The 18,723-nt window shown below is 38.0% G+C and overlaps 1 protein-coding gene across 1 annotated transcript; it reads left to right on the plus strand.

The window, feature by feature from the left end:
- Positions 1-12,856: 12,856 nt before the first annotated feature.
- LOC143571117 (AT-hook motif nuclear-localized protein 10-like) lies at positions 12,857-17,182 on the plus strand. Its single transcript, XM_077056623.1, has 6 exons — positions 12,857-13,007; positions 13,337-13,863; positions 14,404-14,456; positions 15,631-15,762; positions 15,892-16,047; positions 16,824-17,182. The coding sequence occupies exons 2-6, from the start codon at positions 13,350-13,352 to the stop codon at positions 17,055-17,057; spliced, it is 1,089 nt and encodes a 362-aa protein (XP_076912738.1). The 5' UTR covers positions 12,857-13,007; positions 13,337-13,349; the 3' UTR covers positions 17,058-17,182.
- The last annotated feature ends 1,541 nt before the right edge of the window (positions 17,183-18,723 follow it).

The following is an 18,723-nucleotide window of genomic DNA, read 5'->3' on the forward strand; positions in this document are numbered from 1 at the left end:
ATACACGCATACATAGCAAATTTCATTCTTTCTAAAGACCATAGACGACAAGGATTTTTAACAAAATGCCATCGTTGTTGAAGAACACCAAAACACCTCTCAATATCATTTCTCGCAGACTCTTACACTTTCTTAAAATACTGTCTTTTTTCATCCATCGGGTCTCTGAATGTTTTAACGACTATCGTATACTTTGGATATATTCCATCACCCAGATAGTACCCATGATGGTAGAAGTTATCGTTAGCCCAAAATGAAGTGACGGGAACGGTCCCAGATATGTAACTCTCCACCACAGGAGACTGCTCTTTGTAACTCTCCACCATAGGAGACTGCTCTAAGACGGTTATGTCATTGTTGGAACCGGGAACACCAAAGAATGCCGACCAAATCCAAAGGTCATACGAAGCAATCGCTTGAAGGCTGACCGTTGGTCCCTTTTGGTCACCTCGTGTGAATTGACCTCGCCATGCAGTTGGATAATTAGCCCATTCCCAATGCATGCAATCTACACTCCCTATCATGCCGGGGAAACCATGCACCCTTACAGTAGGGCTCTCTGTCACACCCCCTTCTAAGGCCTAGGAGCATGACCCATAAGTTGGTATCGTGATTGTAAATAAATCAGAGTTACGTTTAATTGCGGAAGACTTATAAACTTTAGGATCGAAAATGTAATATTTATATTTACAATCAAAAGACGGGATTATAAAGACACCCGTTTAAGTTGTACAAAAAATTACTTGTTTATGTTTTACAAACCACCATATATTTAAGTTTACAAATAAAATCCGAGCCATCGGATATCATAGAACTTCATCTTTCCAAGCTCTAACTTTGTTCACCTGCAAAATGTAATAAAATACGTCAGCAACGAATGCTGGTGAACACGCTGACGCAAATAACTTCTTTTACTTTATCACCCCTCGAGACTACGCTTGCCTCGGCCCAACGTGGCTTAGGAATAACAAAGTCAAATACCACATTATAAACTAGAGCCTCTACACTAGGTCACCTCACAAACACCGCAGCGTTCGACTTCATTAAGTACCCATAAATATACACAACGGTCGTACTCCCTGCAGGAGAGCGTCCTACGACCAATGGTGGTGTGATCATGCCCATACTTCACATAGTACCACCTATGTAAGGATCCAGACATATGTATACCACAGCCTGAGGGCTAGGTTCATACCCATAGTTATAACGGTTTTAGGAACACATAGTCCCTTGTAAACAATTTCATATAACAAGTTGACTCTTTTGAAAACAAGTTTAAAAGTTTGGGGGTGTATGCACCTTATCTCTTTAGGATCGGCTTCACTCACCATCCAAGGGTCTTTCCCTTTCTTTATCTCGAACCTATAGTTACGAGTATAAATATTTGTTAGTTGGATACACGATCCGGCTTAAGACCTTTAGTCTTATATCTCAATCCTCGATTGAACCTTTAGTTCAATTCTAATTTACTTGAAAACCTCTTGTTTAAAAGTAAATTATAAACCTTTAGTTTATATTCAAAACTCGACGTTTCTTCTTCTCCAAGAAACGAAATCTTTTCTTTTATTATTTAAGAATACTCTTTATTAATTAAATAATAATTTCATAACAAAGAATATAATCATATATACTTACACACATATATATGAATTCACAATATTCAATAATCATATTTTTATTCATTTTTTGTTATGTTTTCCTTTCCTTTTCTTTTATCGAGGTATCGAGTATAACCTCGACTTAAGGCCAAAGCCTTGAATATAATATTCAATTATATTGAATTCGATATTACGCCTAACCTTAGTGGCGTACCAAAATCCTAGGGACTTGAGCTGCACTCCGACGCCGCTTTACTTCTCGATCGTCAAATGAGTACACCAAACTTCAATACTCGTTGACACGCTTATCGAGATTCATTGCCATTTCAACAACACCTTCTTGGTATGTGGGTGGAGGGTGGTATGAACTCTAAGGAAACGTTGGTTACACAAACGAAAGACTCAAGGCACGCTTATCGAGAAAACGAGGCACGCATATCGATGTATTCTAGAGAGAGAGAGAGAGTAGAGAGATGTGAGAGCAGGTTTTGGTAGAGAGAAATGAACATCCCACGGCTGCTATTTATAGGCGTTTTCTAGGCTCCCATCGCGGTACGCGATGAGTCCCTCAGCAGACCTATCGCGTACCGCAATATAGGTCTGCTGACGCACAGCATAGACCTGCCACGTGTCGACGCCGCTCCACGTGGCGACAGTGTTGCCACGTGGCCGCACATGGTGCCACCGTGTGCCACGTGGCACAAGTGTCACAATGTGTCAGGTACCCCATCGCGGTACACGATGGGGTTCTCCTCTAACTCAACGCGTAGCGCGATGGGTCAGGAAATCAGAATTTTCAATTTAGACCCTCGAGTTTGGATTTTGGCAATTTTAGTCTCTAGACTTTGGAAAGTTGATATTTTGAACCCGAAAATTTCACGGTGTTACATCCTCCCTACCTTGAAACAAATCTCGTCCTCGAGATTGCTTTACAAGAATAGTTGGGGGTATTTCTTTCTCATTTCCGATTCGAGTTCCCAAGTATATTCGGGCCCTCTACGCGAGTCCCATTTAACTTTCACAATTTTCGAAGTTCTTCTTTTCAATTTCTTTGTTTTCGAATCTTCAATTTTAATGGGACGTTCTACGAATTTTAAATTTTCGTTTATTTCTACGTCTTTTAATGGCATAGCCAAAGATTCATCGGTCAAACATTTACGCAGATTCGAAACATGGAATACATAATGTATTCCTTGCATTTCCTCGGGCAATCGTAAACGGTATGCAACATTGCCGATTCGTTCGAGTACCTCAAAAGGTCCAACGAATCGAGGACTTAACTGTCCTTTCTTACCGAAGCGAACAACGCCTTTCCAAGGCGAGACTTTTAACAAAACCTTATCACCGATATTAAATTCTAACGGCTTATGCCGGACATCTGCATAACTCTTTTGACGATCACGTGCCGTCTTAAGACGTTCTCGGATTTGGAGTATATTGTCGGTGGTTTCTTGGACTATCTCGGGTCCAGACAATTGATTATCTCCAGTTTCAGACCAACACACAGGCGTTCTACACTTACGACCATATAACGCCTCAAATGGTGCGGTTTGAATATTTGTGTGATAACTATTATTGTACGATAATTCCATTAGGGGTAAGTGGTCATCCCAACTTCCACCTAAATCGATCACACAAGCTCGGGCATATCTTCCAACGTTTGAATCGTCCTTTCACTTTGTCCATCAGTTTGTGGATGATAGGCAGTGCTAAGGTTTAACTTCGTATCAAGAGCTTGTTGGAAGCTTTTCCAGAAATGAGATGTAAAACGATTGTCTCGATCAGATATTATAGACAACGGTACTCCATGCAAAGCGACAATGGTGTTTACATAGATACGCGCTAGTCTATCCATAGAGTACGACTCATTGATTGGTATAAAGTGTGCGGATTTCGTCAATCGATCCACAATCACCCAAATAGCATTGTGTTGTCGAGTCGTCTTCGAGAGTTTGGTTATGAAATCCATGATTATTAACTCCCACTTCCATACGGGAAGTTCGGGTTGCTGAAGTAATCTCGAAGGCTTTTGGAGTTCAGTTTTGACTTTCAAACACGTCAAACATTTCGCAACGTGCGAAGCGATATCTCTTTTCATTCCATTCCACCAATAATTCTCCTTGAGATTATGGTACATTTTATCACTTCCGGGATGCATCATGTATTTCGACTTATAAGCTTCGTTCAAAATTTTATCATGCAATCCTCCAACAATTGGTACCAAATTCGGTTTCCCATTCTAAGGATACCATCGTCACCTTTGACTAGCGAGTCAATGGTGCCGTTACGTTTTTCGTCGGAGATTTGGTTTTCATTAATTGTTTGAGTTTGAGCGGATTTGATTTGTTCAAAAAGATCAATTTGAAGCTCTAGACGTAACGCTCGAACCCTTTTGGGCTTCTCGTGCTCCTTACGACTTAAGGTATCAGCCACAACGTTAGCTTTACCTTCGTGATAAACGATTTCACAGTCGTAGTCGTTGAGCGTTTCCATCCATCGCCGTTGGCGCATGTTCAACTCTTTTTGATCAAAGATATATTTCAAGCTCTTATGATCAGTGTACATGGTGAATCTTACTCCATAGAGATAGTGCCTCCATATCTTAAGCACAAAGATTATGGCACCTAACTCTAGATCGTGAGTCGTGTAGTTCTTTTCGTGTACTTTGAGTTGACGAGAGGCGTAAGCGATTACTTTCTTACGTTGCATTAGTACACATCCCAAACCCGAGTGGGATGTGTCACTAAATTCCACAAAATCCTCAGTACCTTCTGGCAAAGTCAAGATAGGTGCTTGGGTAAGCTTTTGTTTAAGTATATCAAACGCCTCTTGTTGCTTCGTTCCCCATTCATACTTGATGTTCTTTCGAGTTAAGGAAGTTATAGGAATGGCGATTCGAGAAAAGTTCTCGATGAATCTACGGTAGTAGCCAGCCAAACCTAAGAAACTTCGGATTTCGGTTGGCGACTTCGGGACCTCCCACTTAGAGATAGCTTCAATCTTAGCAGGGTCCACTTGAATACCGTTAACATTAATAACGTGACCAAGAAATTGCACCTCTTGCAACCAGAACTTAGCGTACAACTTCTCGGTTCTAAGAATTTCAAGTAACGTTCGAAGATGAATTTCATGATCAGCCTTAGACTTAGAGTAAATAAGTATATCGTCGATGAATACGATAACAAATTTATCCAAGTACGGCTTGCAAATACGGTTCATCATATCCATCAATGCAGCTGGGGCATTAGTGAGTCTAAACGGCGTAACCGTGAACTCATAATGTCCATACCTTGTTCGAAATGCAGTTTTCAAAATATCTTCAGTTTGAACTTTGAGTTTGTGATAGCCGGAACGAAGATCGATTTTAGAAAAATAGCTAGCACCTTGAAGTTGGTCGAAAAGATCATCAATACGAGGGAGTGGATATCGGTTTTTGATTGTGACTTTGTTCAACGCACGATAATCAATACACATTCGCATGGAACCATCTTTCTTCTTGACGAATAGAATTAGCGCTCCCCAAGGCGACGAACTTGGTCGAATGAAACCTTTTTCCAAAAGCTCGTCGAGCTGTTTCTTCAACTCCTTCATTTCGGTCGGTGCTAAACGATACGGAGCTTTGGCGATCGGAGTAGTACCGGGAATAAGATCAATCATAAACTCTACTTCACGATCGGGAGGGATTCCAGGAAGTTCATCAGGAAAGACGTCAGAAAAGTCAGAAACGATAGGAACGTCTTTGATTTCTTTTGTCTTTGACTCTTCAGTAACGTAGGCCATGAATGCGAGGCATCCTTGATTCAAACATTTGTTAGCCCTAATCATAGAAATTATGCTAACTTGGCCAGCGTCTTTGTCCCCTTCAATTTGTATCGTTCGTTTATCGGGGGCTTGAAGTTCAATAGTTTTGTTATTGCAAATGATACGGGCATGGTTATCGGATAACCAATCCATACCAAGTAAAATATCAAAACCAGCTAGACTCATGGGTAACAAACAAATAAGCAAAATATAACCAGCTAGAAGTATTTTTCCGTTTTCGAGGGCTTCGGAGATCTTAACGATTTCGCCACTACCAGTTTCGACGCTTAAAGTTTTATCTAATTTTGTTAATGGTTCGTTTAATAGACTACAGAAACTATAATCTATAAAACTCAAATTGGCACCCGAATCAAACAAAACTCTAGCATAGGTGTCGTTTACTAGAAATGTACCGGTGATGGTTTCCGGCATATCAGCGGTCCTTTTTGTGTCGAGTACAAAGACTTGAGCGTTTCCTTTTCGGTTTTGGCCACTTCCACCCGCACCACTAGCAGCAGGCTTGTTCTTTGGGCACTCAAAGCTCAAATGGCCCATTTCCTTGCAGTTGAAGCAAGTCATCTTCTTCTTCCAGCAATTAGCAGCATCATCTCCCATATGATTACAGGACTCACAGACTTTAGGAGATGGGGCGAAGTTGCATCGGCCCTTGTGGTATCTCCTACAAGTCTTGCATGGCGTAGAGTTGTTTCGGTTTACGCCTTTGCCTTTAAAGTTGGAACCTCCTCTAGTCTTTCCTTGAGCAGCAGTTGTTGTCACCTTCTTGTCCTCTTCTTTGTTGCGGACCATGCTGCCCATCAGATAACCAGCCAACTCCATCGCAGAGTCAGTGGTTTGAGGAAAGTGTGACCTTACCATATCACGGATTTCCCGCCTCAGTCCCCATATGTATCGAGTGACTTTGCTGGACTCAGGGTTAACCAGCTGAGGAACAAGGCGACAGTACTCAAGGAATTTGGTATTGTACTCTCGAAGGTTTGTCCCTACGAACTTATGGTTAAGGAACTTGGTTTGGATTTGATCGGTCTCGTGCATGAGACAAAACTTTCCCATCACCATGGCCTTAAACTCATCCCATGTCAGGGCGTACATTACATCTCTTCCTCTACTCATTAACAGCGCATTCCACCACTCGTGCGCTTCTCCCTTGAACATGAGAGCGGAGTATTGAATTTTCTCCTCCTCGGAACACTTACTTGTGATAACAAGAGTTTCCATCTCCTCGAGCCACGTCACGGTTGTGATGGCTCCCTTATCACCATGGAACTCCTTCGGTCCATAGTACTTAAAATCTTTGAACGTACACCCACTAACTTTCATCCTTTTAAACTTTTGCCTAATACCTTCGTCGGCATTAGACCCATGATCGCTTTCTTCATCATGGAATGGTTTAGGACGAGATTTATCAGATTTCGATGGATGAACGGAAGGGTTAACAGTTCGGGAATGTCTAGATTGTCTAGATTGTGATCTCCACTCGGATTCCTCTCTCACGGCTTGTTAAATCATCTTTTGGATTTTGTACATGTATTTCTCAGGAATTTCTTCCTCTCGCTCGTTCTCAGGGCCTTTCCCCTTATCTCTCAACTCTCTTTCTTTTCGAGCGTTATCATTGTTGTTACTTTGTTCAGACATATTTTTCTTTTTATTTTCAATTTAAGTCTGAAATCAACAATGTTTCTTTATCAAACACACATTTTATTTATTATACATAAATATATATCATAAAGATATATATTTTTCAATACACATACTTATATATATTGTTCTTCACAATATATATAACTGGTCCTATCATTACATTAGAACGCTCCATACGTTCTTTTATTTGTACTTATATTACACATAACAGATAGGACTATTTTACACACAGTCTTCATATGGCCACCATCTCAGTTCTTCAAGAACTTCTTCACAACCTTCGATATCTTGTTGCATTTACGAATGATTGTTTCTCCGACTTTCTTCTTTTTCTTCTCCTCTTCGTCTACCTTCATCCTCCAGTCCTCGGTCTCGTGCAATGCGCGATCCAAGTGTTCTTCATATGACTGTGGGATTATGTTGGGGTATCCATAATGCTGGTGAACACGTTGACGCAAAATAACTTCTTTTACTTTATTACCCCTCGATACTACGCTTGCCTCGGCCCAACGTGGCTTAGGAATAACAAAGTCAAATACCACATTATAAAGTAGAGCCTCTACACTAGGTCACCTCACAAACACCGCAGCGTTCGACTTCATTAAGTACCCATAAATATACACAACGGTCGTACTCCCTGCAGGAGAGCGTCCTACGACCAAGGGTGGTGCGATCATGCCCATACTTCGCATAGTACCACCTATGTAAGGATCCAAACATATGTATACCACAGCCTGAGGGCTAGGTTCATATCCATAGTTATAACGGTTTTAGGAACACATAGTCCCTTGTAAACAATTTCATATAACAAGTTGACTCTTTTGAAAACAAGTTTAAAAGTTTGGGGGCGTATTCACCTTATCTCTTTAGGATCGGCTTCACTCACCGTCCAAAGGTCTTTCCCTTTCTTTATCTCGAACCTATAGTTACGAGAATAAATATTTGTTAGTCGGATACACGATCCGGCTTAAGACTTTTAGTCTTATATCTCAATCCTCGATTGGACCTTTAGTTCAATTCTTATTTACTTGAAAACCTTTTGTTTAAAAGTAAATTATAAACCTTTAGTTTATATTCAAAACTCGACGTTTCTTCTTCTCCAAGAAACGAAATCTTTTCTTTTATTATTTAAGAATACTCTTTATTAATTAAATAATAATTTCATAACAAAGAATATAATTATATATACTTACACACATATATATGAATTCACAATATTCAATAATTATATTTTTATTCATTTCTTTGTTATGTTTTCTTTTCTTTTCTTTTATCGAGGTATCGAGTATAACCTCGACTTAAGGCCAAAGCCTTGAATATAATATTCAATTATATTGAATTCGATATTACGCCTAACCTTAGTGGCGTACCGAAATCCTAGGGACTTGAGCAGCACTCCGACACCGCTTTACTTCTTGATCGTCAAATGAGTACACCAAACTTCAATACTCGTTGACACGCTTATCGAGATTCATTGTCATTTCAACAACACCTTCTTGGTATGTGGGTGGAGGGTGGTATGAACTCTAAGGAAACGTTGGTTACACAAACGAAAGATTCAAGGCATGCTTATCGAGAAAACGAGGCACGCATATCGATGTATTCTAGAGAGAGTAGAGAAATGTGAGAGCAGGTTTTGGTAGTGAGAAATGAACATCCCATGGCTGCTATTTATAGGCGTTTTCTGGGCTCCTATCGCGGTACGTGATGGGTTCCTCAGCAGACCTATCGCGTACCGCGATATAGGTCTGCTGACGCACAACGTAGTCCTGCCACGTGTCGACACGTGGCAGGCGTCGCTCCACGTGGCGGCAGTGGTGACACGTGGCAGCACATGGTGCCACCGTGTGCCACGTGGCATACGTGTCACAATGTGTCAGGTAACCCATCGCGGTACGCGATGGGTTTCTCCTCTGACTCATCGCGTAGCGCGATGGGTCAGGAAATCAGAATTTTCAATTTAGACCATCGAGTTTGGATTTTGGCAATTTTAGTCCCTAGACTTTGGAAAGTTGATACTTTGAACCCGAAATTTTTACGGTGTTACACTCTCTCAGATAATGTGGTCCATATAGTTTCAATATTCCTATATTTTATACAACTTTTATAAAATAAATGATTAAAGTAAACAATTGATAAAATTATTTAAAAAAAAAACAAAACGTACCATAACAAAAATACTCCAAGTTGTCCCGAGTTGTTTTGACGACCATCTTTAAATACTCGTCGTTGATGTCGGCTGTGTTTCCGTAGGCGAGCACGCGTACGGTTGACGTAACCTTTTGAATAGCTGTGAATCCTAGCGTCCCTCGACCGTCCGGCTTTTGCTTAAAGTAATCAAGCTCACGCTCCAAATCACTGGTGATGCGCATAAATAAATTTTTAGACATCCGAAAACGACGCCTACAGGTCTTCGGGTTCTTGTATCTCGGCGAGTCACAGAAGTAATTCGCCATCAACTGGTTGTTGGCTTCGGTACGATCTGGTTTGATATATGCTCTTTTTGAAACGGGGGGTGGTGGAGAGCTTATCGCGCTCGTAACGGAACTCATATAAGTTGTCACCAGTATAATCGCACTCGTAACCGCCTGTTACTCCGCCACGTCGTCGGCTTGTTGGTCGGGCCCAAAAAACCGTTTATATATAGATGGAGGAACCATTTATATAATGAATTTTGTGTGAGAAATTATAGAGTTGAAAGAGATTTTTTATAAATTTGATGAGTTTTGATTGAAGATGAGTTGGTTTAATATATAGGAAGTAATTTTTTTTATTCCCCAACAGTAAACTAACGGCTCTTTTTTGATATTTGAGCCAATTTCTCGTGTTTTACATACAACGTAAAAAAAAAGTCAAAACGCCCCCCCGGGGGGGTGCCCCCGGCGTTACAGGCTATAACGCCTACACAACTCGCCAACTACGGACGATCTTAGTCCAGAAAAGTCACTTATTAATATTGCCTTTATTATTAATAAAAATAAAAGTAACTTTCTTCGATTATTCTTGCCTAATTAATATGTCTTTTATTTGGTTATCACTCATAGCTGACATACATCTAATCCACACGTTTTTTATTTAGTTATTAGCAAGTCTTGAAGGTTAATTAAGTCATCAACAATCACCTGTAAGAATAAATATAAGGCCAAGGTCGAAATAAACCGTTAGTACTTAAATTTTTTTTAAAAATTGAAATCGGTATCCCGAAGGCTAAGGATCCAGAAGAATCTTAGATCCCGAGTCATAAATTGTCCCACAATAGTTATCCAAGCAAATTATCACATAGGCTTTGATTTTTATCAGTTCTTCATAAAATGAAGATGGATACACTCGATAGTCAATACACATGTTAAATTGCATACACAATCATCTACCTCTTGAGTATAAACAAAATTATCAAACCATATAATTATAACAAATCCCACAAAATTAACTCGGAGTATAAACAAAAATATAACCTTTATCATAATTTGATATATAAACGAATATTCATCAAATATTCAAGACACTAAAACCCGAAGAACCAAGGATTGATATTTAGTAGAATAAACTTTGCGATTCAAAAGGGGATAGCGGCGCAACTTGTTGCTCGCGTACCCATTATCCAGATGTAGCTCGGTTTGTGTTTATATGTGTAAGAAAATTTGGCTTTGGTTTTTAAAAAATAATAAATACTAATAAACAAGTATGCATACCATATAAAAGACATTAATATCCAAAAATCAATTAAAAATAATGATTAATTATTACCAATAAAATAACATAAAAACTATTGCTATTCCAAAAAATAATGATTTAATTATTACCAATTTATTTTGAAATATTCATCAAATATTCAATATACTAAAAAAAACATTAATCTTCAGAAAATTAATTTATATAATGATTAACTATTACCAATAAAATAACGTTAAATTTACTACTATTCCAGAAAATAATGATTTAAGTATTACCAATTTATTTAATATATGAACGGATATTCATCAAATATTCAATACACAAAAAGACATTAATATTCCAAAAATCAATTAAAATAATAATTAATTATTACCAATAAAATACCATAAAAATTATTACTATTTCAAAAAATAATGATTTAGTTATAACCAATTTATTAAATATATGAACAGATATTCATCAAATATTTATACACTAAGGCTATGCGTAGTAGAGGGGCTACAAAATAGAACGTTTTTCATCATATGGCGTCCAGCCAGCAAATAGTGAGTTTTTATTTTTGGAGTGTAAGACTGCCCTCTATGGCGGGGGGCTTCGAAGCCCCTCCACCGTGCCACGTCAGCGCCACGTAAGCACTGAGGGCTTCGAAGCCCCACCCCAAAGGTGCCCCGCTATGGTTTAATGCCCTAAGGACGTCCCTATTATATATATATATGCATATGTATGTATGTGTGTGAGAGAGATGGAGAGAGCTGCTGAAAGGGGGCCCACCAAAACTCAATCAACCGCGCCGGCCATTGCAACGACCGGATCTTCGTCACCCCTCCCCAGTCCGCGCCCCACGGTGGTGTTCGGCGCCCACCACGCCCTAAAAATCTCCTCAACGTCGCCCCATAGCAACCAGTCTAATGGTGGAGGGGGCTACAAATTTGCCACGTCACCATATGTGTATATATATATCACACACACAATATATATACATATACATATATATACACACAACATGTAATATAATAATAATAATAATAATATTTTCTTCTTCCCGACAACAAACTTTCCTTGCTACCTTCTCATTTTGCCTGGATATCGCCCAGGGGGCGGTGTTCCTCCTCTTTCTCGCCCTAAATCGCCCCATTACACTTGGCTTAAAAGACACTAATCTTCCAAAAAACAATTAAAAAATAATGATGAATTATTACCAATATAATACCATTAAAATTATTACTATTTCGAAAAATAATGATTTAATTATATAATTATAACCAATTTATTTAATATATGAACGGATATTCATCAAATATTCAAGACACTAAAAATTAAGCTCCAAAAATCAATTAAAAATAATGATTAATTATTACCAATAAAATAACATTAAAACTATTACTATTCTAAAAAATAATGATTTAATTATTATCTATATTTTGAAATATTAATCAAATATTCAATATACTAAAGAACATTAATATTCAAAAAATTAATTATTACCAATAAAATAACGTTACATTTATTATTATTCCAAAAAATAATGATTTAAGTATTACCAATTTATTTAATATATGAACGGATATTCATCAAATATTCAAGACACTAAAAGACATTAATCTCCAAAAATCAGTTAAAAATAATGTAATTATTACCAATAAAATACCATTAAAATTATTACCCTTCCAAAAAATAATGATTTAGTTATAACCAATTTATTAAATATATGAACAGATATTAATCAAATATTCAATACACAAAAAGACATTAATCTTCCAAAAATCAATTTAATAATAATAATAATTAATTATTACCAATAAAATACCATTAAAATTATTTCTATTCCAAAATATAATTAACGGAGATTCATCAAATATTTATACACTAAAAGACACTAATCTTCCAAAAATCAATTAAAAATCATGATTAACTTCCAAAAATCAATTAAAAATAATGATTAATTATTACCAATAAAATACCATTAAAACAATTACTATTCCACAAAATAATGATTTAATTATTACCAATAAGATATGATCAAGATATGGTTCTCTAAAGCAATACAACGACTTCCTTTTTAAATAAAAAAAGAGGGTCCGTAAAACACACGTCATGGAAAAGTGGATGTGGTTTGAATTTCAAAAATCTTAATAATTATTAAAAATAATATTTCCCAATTTATTTATTAATCAATTCATTTTCATCTCATTTTCGCCTGCAAACCCTAGAAATTCTTCTCCTTATATTATTAATCCCCTCGTAATTTCTTCACAAAAATTATCATTTTTTTGGGTAAGATTTTTTTTCTTTTTTTAATTTTTTTCGTATGATTTATTTTTATATCTTCAGTAACTGTAAAAATTTTTGTGGAATACTACTACCAGTAATAATAATAAGAAGAATAATAATATTAATATCATTTTCCGGATTTATCGTCTCTCCGTCTACTGTAATAACTTATTTTCATTTCCCCCTTTTATTTCAATTTGTTCAAATTAGGGCTTTTTTTAGGGTTTGATAAATTATGGTAAATTAGCTGTTTAATTAATTTAATTAGCTAATGCAGTATGACATATGAATCAATTGTGTTCTAATAAGTGATTTTGATTTGATTATCGCAGGCAATTCGTACAGATGAACGGATCAGAATCAGGACGGCTGTTTCAGCCATCAATGCCGCCGGTAACCTCGCCGGCGCCGGCGCCGGCGACGTCTCAGCCGCCGGTGAATCGGTATCCCCCTGGTTACAGTGTTGGTAGTACTGATATAATGTCTGCCGGCGGCGGCGGTGGTGGCGTCGGAGGTGGTGGTTTAGGGTTTCATCAGAATATTAATATTAATGAGCGTCACGGTGGCGGTGGCGGTGAAGTGACGGTGAAAAAGCGGGGGAGGCCGAGGAAGTACGGTCAGGACGGCGTTATTTCACCGTCTGCCGCGAGGACGGCGAAGCTGACATCTGTCAGTAATACCGCCAGCGGGTCGTTGAACGGGGCGTTTGAACAGCAGCAGCAGCAGCCGAATGTGGTTCCGCCTATTTCGGCTGCGCCGGTTAGTTCGGTTCCGATGGACGAGGGATTTGGATCGGGGAAGAAGTTTAGAGGGAGGCCTCCGGGTTCGTCGAATAAGAAACAAAAACGAGAATCTTTCGGTATGTTTATATAAAGATTTGAGTAGTTCAGATCCAAATTTATTGGTGTTGTATATATTAATATCTGTTTTAGACATGTGATGGTGGAACATGGAATGGTATTTTGTTGACTTTCATAGGATTCTGTCGGGTAGGCTCTGGTTGCTGTTTTGTGTTTTTATTTGATTTGACTGGTTGCATTGTCTATCAGTGACTCTAATATCTGTTTGGTTGACTTCAATACTGGATTGTAAATTATATATGCATACTGAAACTTAGGATGAAAAGAAATGAACATGAATATGTTTTTACTGAAACTAAGGATCTGGTCTCTACTGCAATAACTGAAACTAAGGATCTGGTATACCTATTTTGTGGGTGGATATTATTTAAAATATAAAATTTTCATACAAGATCTGGTTTATTTTGTGACTTTTATCTATTCTTGTATATAGAGTATTGATGCATGGTGCTGTATATTGAATTTATTTCATACAATTTGCTATTATTCCTCTTATTACAAATGAAAGCTTATCTTTTTATTTTATTTTTATTTTGTAGGATCAGCTGGATTTGGTTTTACTCCACATATTATTGTTGTGCAGCCTGGAGAGGTTATTATTTTTATTATCTTCTTTTCTAAGTATATTAAACTATACGGGGTATTATCATCTTAGTCATATTCGTTTGTTAAGGGTAGGGGTGTAAACAACCCAAGCCTAGGCTCGATCTCGGCTCATTGACTATTTATTATTATTTTTTATGTATTCTAACTATAACAGTTATATATAGCACAGTAGAAACAGGATCAAATACATTTTATTCTTAACATGAAAACGGTGAGAACCAATTTGTTGTTATTATTAGGTTAATTTTTATAGGTGTTTGCTGCTATTTTTTGTTCGTATTTGCTAATTTTCGATTATGAGACGTTATAAGTATATGCTTATTTATATTTTGTTGTTATTATTAGATGTTTTCTTTTGCTGTTATAAGTATTTGCTGGTATATGCTGTTATTATTTTGTTCTTGATTTTGATTTTTTTGCTGTAGTTTTTAGGTTCTTTTCTTTGTTATCATAAGTCATTGTTTATGTAGATTGGTATTGTAGTTGGTATTGTTTCTTACGTTCGCATTTTTAAATAAATTGGCATTATTTCTTACATACTCATGTTAAGATCAAAATGTACATGAACCTTCCCCGTAGCACAGTATATATTATTTAGTTTTTTTTTCAATAATTACATGTATTATAATTATTCCTATATAAATATATACATGGTTGTAAAAATCTTTGCTAGGTGCCGATTAATCCCGATTAATCGCTAGTCCCCACCCCGCGGCCGACTAGCAATTATTTTTTTTGAACGTCAGGACTAGCAATTACTACAACACTAGATATATACAAATATTTTCAAAAAAATTATTAAAATAAGGGCTCGGTTAAGCTCTGGAGCCAGCTCGATCTGGATAACTGAAACTCGGGCGTAGGCTCGTTTATCTGACAAACTTATCTTTAGGCTCGAGTTTGTTTAAGCTTGGGTGGATCCAATCTTTTAGCGAGCTGATCTCGTTAGCTCACTATCGGTTTAGCTTGTTGACACCCCTAGTTAAGGCTGAGGGAGGGTGAGGGGTGAGGGTAGGCAACTGTTTTGGTACTGTCCAAACTGTGGTGCCTTTTTCTGTAATTATTCCTATACGATAAAAGTCAAAACACCCGTGTACGACTAATATTGACAGTTTAACCTTTTTTTTTGATAATCATGTACAAATTCTATTACTTTACAGGATGTGTTAAACAAGATCATGTCATTCTCACAAAACGGACCAAGAGCCGTATGCATCTTGTCTGGCATCGGTGTTATCACTAATGTAACACTTCGTCAAGCTGCAACATCTGGTGGAACCGCAACTTATGAGGTTTGTCTAATTTTTATGAACACATTACACATCCAAATATTTTAAAGGTTTCGTGTGAAAGGATGTGCATAATGTATTATTAATATCTTATATAGAATAATATTTGAAAATACCTCCACAATTCTGCAGGGGCGGTTTGACATTTTGTCACTTTCTGGTTCGTTTGTGTTATCCGAAGCGTACGGTCAGCGTACGAGGACAGGTGGGCTAAGCATCAAGTTGTCGGGAGCTGATGGTCGGGTTTTTGGTGGTGTTGTAGCTGGACTCTTAGTTGCAGCATCTCCTGTTCGGGTAGTGTTGACTAATTGAGTATTTTCTCCTCATTGATAAAACTTAAACGTTGGATGGTGGTTAGGGGTGTTCATATTCCGGTTCAGTTGGTTTTGGCCAACGTACCACTATTTAATATAATTATATATTTGTTAGTTTGAGGGTTTTTTATAGTAACGGTATTTTGGTCATTTCACACTCATTTTTTTCTTTTAACGAGTTCACACTCATTTAACAGAAAAAAGTAACCCTAGGGTGTTGTTACCTGCTTCAAAATCATTGGACTGAACATGTAACTTTTAGAAACAATGTATCAAGTCTGTAATGTGGGTATACCTCGGGAACTAGGCTTGTAAAAGAACCGAATGAACACTAGCGAAGCGTGTTCGTTCTTTAATTTAACTGATCAAATGATCCAACGCGAACAATTAAACGGACGGGGTTTTCTTCGTGTTCGTTCGTTAACAGTATAAGCGAACGAAGCATGTTTTTTTTGTTCATGTTTGTTCTTTTATTAAATAAACGAACTTCCTACCTAACAGTTCATGAACTGTTCCCTGAACGTTCGGTTCGTTTACAAGCCTAACAAGGACCCACTGTGTAATTAATTCTTAGAAACACTTCTCGTATTCTAATTATTTGTTTTGTGTTTCCTAAGTGAAAAAAATACTTCGCCTTTTACTAAAATCATATAGATTTATCGTTTTTTTTAATATTCGATTTGCGCAGTTTAAACTGTTTTTATAGCCCCTAATGGTGGTGTAAGCATGTTTGCATTTTTGAATCTTGAGGTGCAGGTTATACTAGGAAGTTTTCTTCCTGAAAATTGTAAAGACCCGATGCCAGCTAACCATGTAGAGCCATCAAGTGTTACACCAAAGGTCACACCGGCTAACCATGGCACTGGGCCGAGCAGCTCCCCATCTCACGGGACCATGAGTGAGTCATCAGACGGGCCCGGGAGTTCAATGAACCGTGGCAATGAAAGTAGCCCTCAGGGCATGGCAAGCATGCCATGGAAGTGATCTTTTTGCAGCTTCAAGTATGTATGGACTAGTGGTGGAGGGTATTATTGTAATTGTAGTTTAGTGTTTTATCTGCAACTTGTTAGTCAACTGAGTTAAGTACCCAATGTTGAGTATCCAATGTCTTAATTATTGATGATTAGTTCAACTTTCACTTTTAACTCTTTTGGTGCATGCACTTGATGCTAGTCGCACTATATATTGTTTTCCTATTATGTGATTTTAATTGGGTTAATCTTATTTCATTTTATTATTGGGGGTGTAAACGAGAAAAGTTTGTTTGCGTTCCAGCTTATGAATGATTTTGCAAGTTCTTAATTAACATACAAAAATAGACGGGGTTATCGATTTGGATGAAGTTTGCAAAGGTAGGAAAACCTGAAGGGCGGTCTAACTATAAAAAAAAAGGTAACCAAACCTTAAGAACGATTTACATATAACAACATATATTGAAGAAATGTGGATCGGCTCACTGGTAGACGATCAACTTTTCTCGGGTATGAGTATGCTATTTCACCGATGGTTCTCTGGAGTATGAATTCTTCCACCTACAAAACGAGCAGCACCGTGAACTTACCCCTCAGAAAGGGACAGAGGGGTCCTCTTTGGGGTAACCCTCCGGTGTGAGAATAAGAGATTGTAGGAGAAGATAATAATAATCTGAGAGTGAGTAAGGAATTGGAATGTATTTTCTTGCTTACCTCCCCTTGTGGAGGTGGTGTGGTATTTATAGTGTTAGGGTTTCCAATGATTGGACTCAGATCCCATTAGGGCCTTTTTGGCCTTCTCCTATTGCTTTGCGCCACGTGTCCTTAGGACACCTGGTGCTTTTTCATTGATTATTCTCTGACCAGGTATTTCACCTGACCCATGTGCAATCACGTGGTAGCACATGGGTTTTGCTGAGTTGTCCACCTTTCATTGGCAGCTGTCAACATCAGCATATTCTTATTCCTTAAAGGATACCTTCTGGAAGGTTGTCTGACGAGCACAATAAAGGTTGTCCTTATCCTGATTTGGATAAGGACGAGGTTGATTATGTGCATGTGTGATATGCGCCTATCCTGAGGATGCGCGAGGTCTTCTCTTTATTCTCACGCGCAGATGTGATACGCGCAAGCATATGTAATATGCGCCACGCGCAGATGCGCCACGCGCAGATGTGATATGCGTGAGCATATATGATGCGTGAGCATGTGATATGCGCCACGCGCAGATGTGATATGCGTGAGCATATATGGTGCGTGAGCATGTGATACGCGTGAGCATATGTGATGCGTGAGCATATGTGATATGCGTGAGCATATGTGACATGCGTGAGCATATGCGATATGCGCCATGCGCATAGGTTTTGGCTTTGTGCCTTCATGATATCTTGATTTCAAGCCTCTTGTCTATATCTTGTGGGTTGACCCGCCCCGCTCGATGTTAAGGCGGGTACATACCTCTTCAAGCCCCCCCAGTCTAATGTGTGTCTTGTCTCGCGCGAGCGAGGTAAGATAGATATTAGACTTAATAGTTCTCTTTTAATAGGGTTTGTCTTTTCCTTTTTTATTTCTCATCGTTGCGCGAAATTCTACCCTTTTGGTTGAAATGAATCGTCTATGTACGTGGTTGGTTGGTGCTGACATGCGTCAGAGATGGAGACATGTGTCAGACTTTTCGT

The sequence above is a fragment of the Bidens hawaiensis genome, unplaced genomic scaffold (genome assembly GCF_021521415.1).
Source record: "Bidens hawaiensis isolate Kalapana, Puna unplaced genomic scaffold, B.hawaiensis_p1.1 tig00025198_1, whole genome shotgun sequence".
Taxonomy (NCBI): Eukaryota; Viridiplantae; Streptophyta; class Magnoliopsida; order Asterales; family Asteraceae; genus Bidens; species Bidens hawaiensis.

Bases quoted from the DNA above. Each gene is read 5' to 3' on its own strand.
- LOC143571117 (XM_077056623.1), top strand. From the start codon at position 13,350: ATGAACGGATCAGAATCAGGACGGCTGTTTCAGCCATCAATGCCGCCG. The intron at 13,864-14,403 runs GTATGTTTATAT...TTTATTTTGTAG, and splicing joins ACAAAAACGAGAATCTTTCG to GATCAGCTGGATTTGGTTTT. The intron at 14,457-15,630 runs GTTATTATTTTT...ATTACTTTACAG, and splicing joins TTGTTGTGCAGCCTGGAGAG to GATGTGTTAAACAAGATCAT.